The sequence below is a fragment of the Microtus ochrogaster genome, linkage group LG8 (assembly GCF_000317375.1).
Source record: "Microtus ochrogaster isolate Prairie Vole_2 linkage group LG8, MicOch1.0, whole genome shotgun sequence".
NCBI classification, from domain to species: domain Eukaryota; kingdom Metazoa; phylum Chordata; class Mammalia; order Rodentia; family Cricetidae; genus Microtus; species Microtus ochrogaster.
In genome coordinates this window covers 6495861-6498852 of record NC_022033.1, presented here as the reverse complement: position 1 = coordinate 6498852, position 2992 = coordinate 6495861, and the positions used below count along the sequence as shown (strand labels likewise).

General features: G+C 50.8%; 1 protein-coding gene across 1 annotated transcript; it reads left to right on the top strand.

Moving 5' to 3' along the window:
• Window positions 1-6: 6 nt before the first annotated feature.
• On the top strand, window positions 7-2214 carry Mc3r (melanocortin 3 receptor). Its single transcript, XM_005362820.2, has one exon. The coding sequence runs from the start codon at window positions 48-50 to the stop codon at window positions 1017-1019; it is 972 nt and encodes a 323-aa protein (XP_005362877.1). The 5' UTR covers window positions 7-47; the 3' UTR covers window positions 1020-2214.
• The last annotated feature ends 778 nt before the right edge of the window (window positions 2215-2992 follow it).

The window sequence follows — 2992 nt, the reverse complement described above, 5'->3', positions numbered from 1 at the left end:
CTCAGGACCCTCAGGAGCCGCAGCTGGGACTCAGGCCTCTGTTAACCATGAACTCTTCCTGTTGCCTGTTCTCTGCTTATCCGATGCTGCCTAACCTCTCAGAGCACCCTGCAGCCCCTTCTGCCAGCAACCGGAGCGGCAGCGGGTTCTGCGAGCAGGTCTTCATCAAGCCGGAGGTCTTCCTGGCATTGGGCATCGTCAGCCTGATGGAGAACATCCTGGTGATCCTGGCTGTGGTCAGGAACGGCAACCTGCACTCCCCCATGTACTTCTTTCTCTGCAGCCTGGCTGCAGCCGACATGCTGGTGAGTGTGTCCAACTCCCTGGAGACCATCATGATCGCCATTATCAACAGCGACTCCCTGACCTTGGAGGACCAGTTCATCCAGCACATGGATAACATCTTCGACTCTATGATCTGCATCTCCCTGGTGGCCTCCATCTGCAACCTCCTGGCCATCGCCGTGGACAGGTATGTCACCATCTTCTATGCCCTTCGTTACCACAGCATCATGACCGTGAGGAAGGCCCTCACCCTGATCGTGGCCATCTGGGTCTGCTGTGGCATCTGTGGTGTGATGTTCATCATCTACTCCGAGAGCAAGATGGTCATCGTGTGCCTCATCACTATGTTTTTCGCCATGGTGCTCCTCATGGGCACCCTGTACATCCACATGTTCCTCTTTGCCAGGCTCCACGTCCAGCGCATTGCTGCACTGCCGCCGGCTCATGGGGTGGCCCCGCAGCAGCACTCGTGCATGAAGGGGGCTGTCACCATCACCATCCTGCTGGGGGTGTTCATCTTCTGCTGGGCACCTTTCTTCCTCCACCTGGTCCTCATCATCACCTGCCCCACCAACCCTTACTGCATCTGCTACACGTCCCATTTCAACACCTACCTGGTCCTCATCATGTGCAACTCTGTCATCGACCCCCTCATCTACGCCTTCCGCAGCCTGGAGCTGCGCAAAACATTCAAGGAGATTCTCTGCGGCTGCAATGGCATGAACTTGGGCTAGGGTACCAGCGGAGGCGCTCCATATCTAGCCAAGGGGCTTAGAGACAAAAAACAACAGTCAGAAGGGACATACAGAATGTTGACAGCTGTGACTGTGTTTGGCTTCATCTGTAAGCTGGTGGCCCTTGGCAAAGGGAAGATGACAGAGTATAGGCTGTCTGTGAAGGTCTACGCATGGGTAAGTCAGGGTCTGATCTCCCACATGGTCCCTGGAAGAAACAGCGAAGGCTGCCCTGGGTGTCGTCTGTGTTCACTGCTGGGCACCCAGGGCTCTTGATTCCTGCCCGCTCCTCTGCTTTGTGCCAGTAACTGTGCTCCAAGCCAGCCATCCAGGAGGGCTCTTGTGACCAGAACGCGTGCTCAGATCTCTGGCAAGCAAACCTGCTCAGAGCTACCACCTCCAGCTGTCTGCTACATGGAGAGCTTTGCACGCATTCTGAGAGAGACTGCGTTTCCATTCATGTGGTTACCACTGTAAAAACGATGTGATGCTCATTTCTCCCTTCCAGGACTCACATTCATGCCAGCCTCCCCCTCCCCCTGCAAAAATAGCATGGACACACGACTCCCTTCTTTCTGCGCTATTGTCAGGGTTGTGATTATTGTTGGGGTTTCATTCATTAAATCTGAGTTTCAAAACCTAGTAAATCAAAGTGCAATGGCCAGTGAGAGGTCCTTGCTGCATCCTTGGACTTTGCTGCCTGATCATATCAAGGTAGATGCTACTCGGGAAAAAAAGGGGGGATCTCTACTATTGCTTGTCTGCTTGCAGGAGGGTGAGCATTTCATTACAAACCGCTTTGCTGTCATTGATGATGGCTCGAGCAGTTGGGTCTGCTTCCAGATCCCTCCCTCCTCCCTTCCTTTCTTCCTCCCTTCCTTCCTTCCTTCCTTCCTTCCTTCCTTCCTTTCTTCCTTCCTTCCTTCCTCCCAAGCTCATTTCCCCCCTCCTGGTAACTATACGTCCATCAAGTAGTTATTTAAACAGTATCCATGAGAGAGATTGTGTTTCATCCCTTTTTGCCCGCGATAAGTTCAGCTAGTGCCTCCCCCTCTGTTTGTGGTTTCCTCCTCTCCAATACACGGGGTGGAGGGATGTGCTTGAACTGCTCCTGCTAACATGATACTACGCATCGTTTGTTCCTCGCTTTGACTGTGATTCTCAGAGATAATAAAGGCTTCAGCTTCTGTGACCACTGAACACGTGTGATACTGTGCTGCGGCCCTGGGTCACGCTGTGCCTCCCGCACATGGACACAGTACAGGATCTAAGTGTGTGGTGTTAAAATAAAAGTGTGTTTAGGGCTGGGGGGATAGATTGGTAGTTAAGAGCACTGGCTGCTCTTGCCCGAGCACCTCCATGGTGGCTCACAAACATCTGTAACTCCAGTTCCAGATCTGACACTCTCTTCTGGACTCCAAGGACAGGGCATGCAGGTGGTACACAGACGTGCATTCGGGCAAAAGACCCATATACATAAATAAAAATAAATAAATCTTAAAAGTAACATTAGTGGGAAAGCCAGTGTTGCCTAGTTCAATTCACTTCAGCCAAACTAAAAACTCTCCCCTTTAGTCTCCCAAACCTCCAGGCCTCTGGCTCTTCAGCCACTGTCAGTTCTCACTATTTTAATTAACTCACTAAATAAAAAAAAATTGGTTGCTACTCAGGAAGCAAATCTGGAAAATGGAAAATTGAAACTATAGGACCAGCTATAGGAATTGCAATGTCCTTGCTCTACATAAACAAGATAAAGATCACTTGCTTCTGTTTTTGGATCATTTCTCGCATTGTTTCATTTTTGCCTGTCAGAAAACCTTTAAGTGGTGTCATTTTGGCTGTGAACACATGCGGTCCTGTGGGGTTTAAAGGATGCTGAGGATGTGGGGCATGTCCTCTGTCCCCGTGCTGACATCTTTTGGCACCAACATGTTGCTGTCAATGGATTTCCACAATCAAATGGGTCCTAGTTC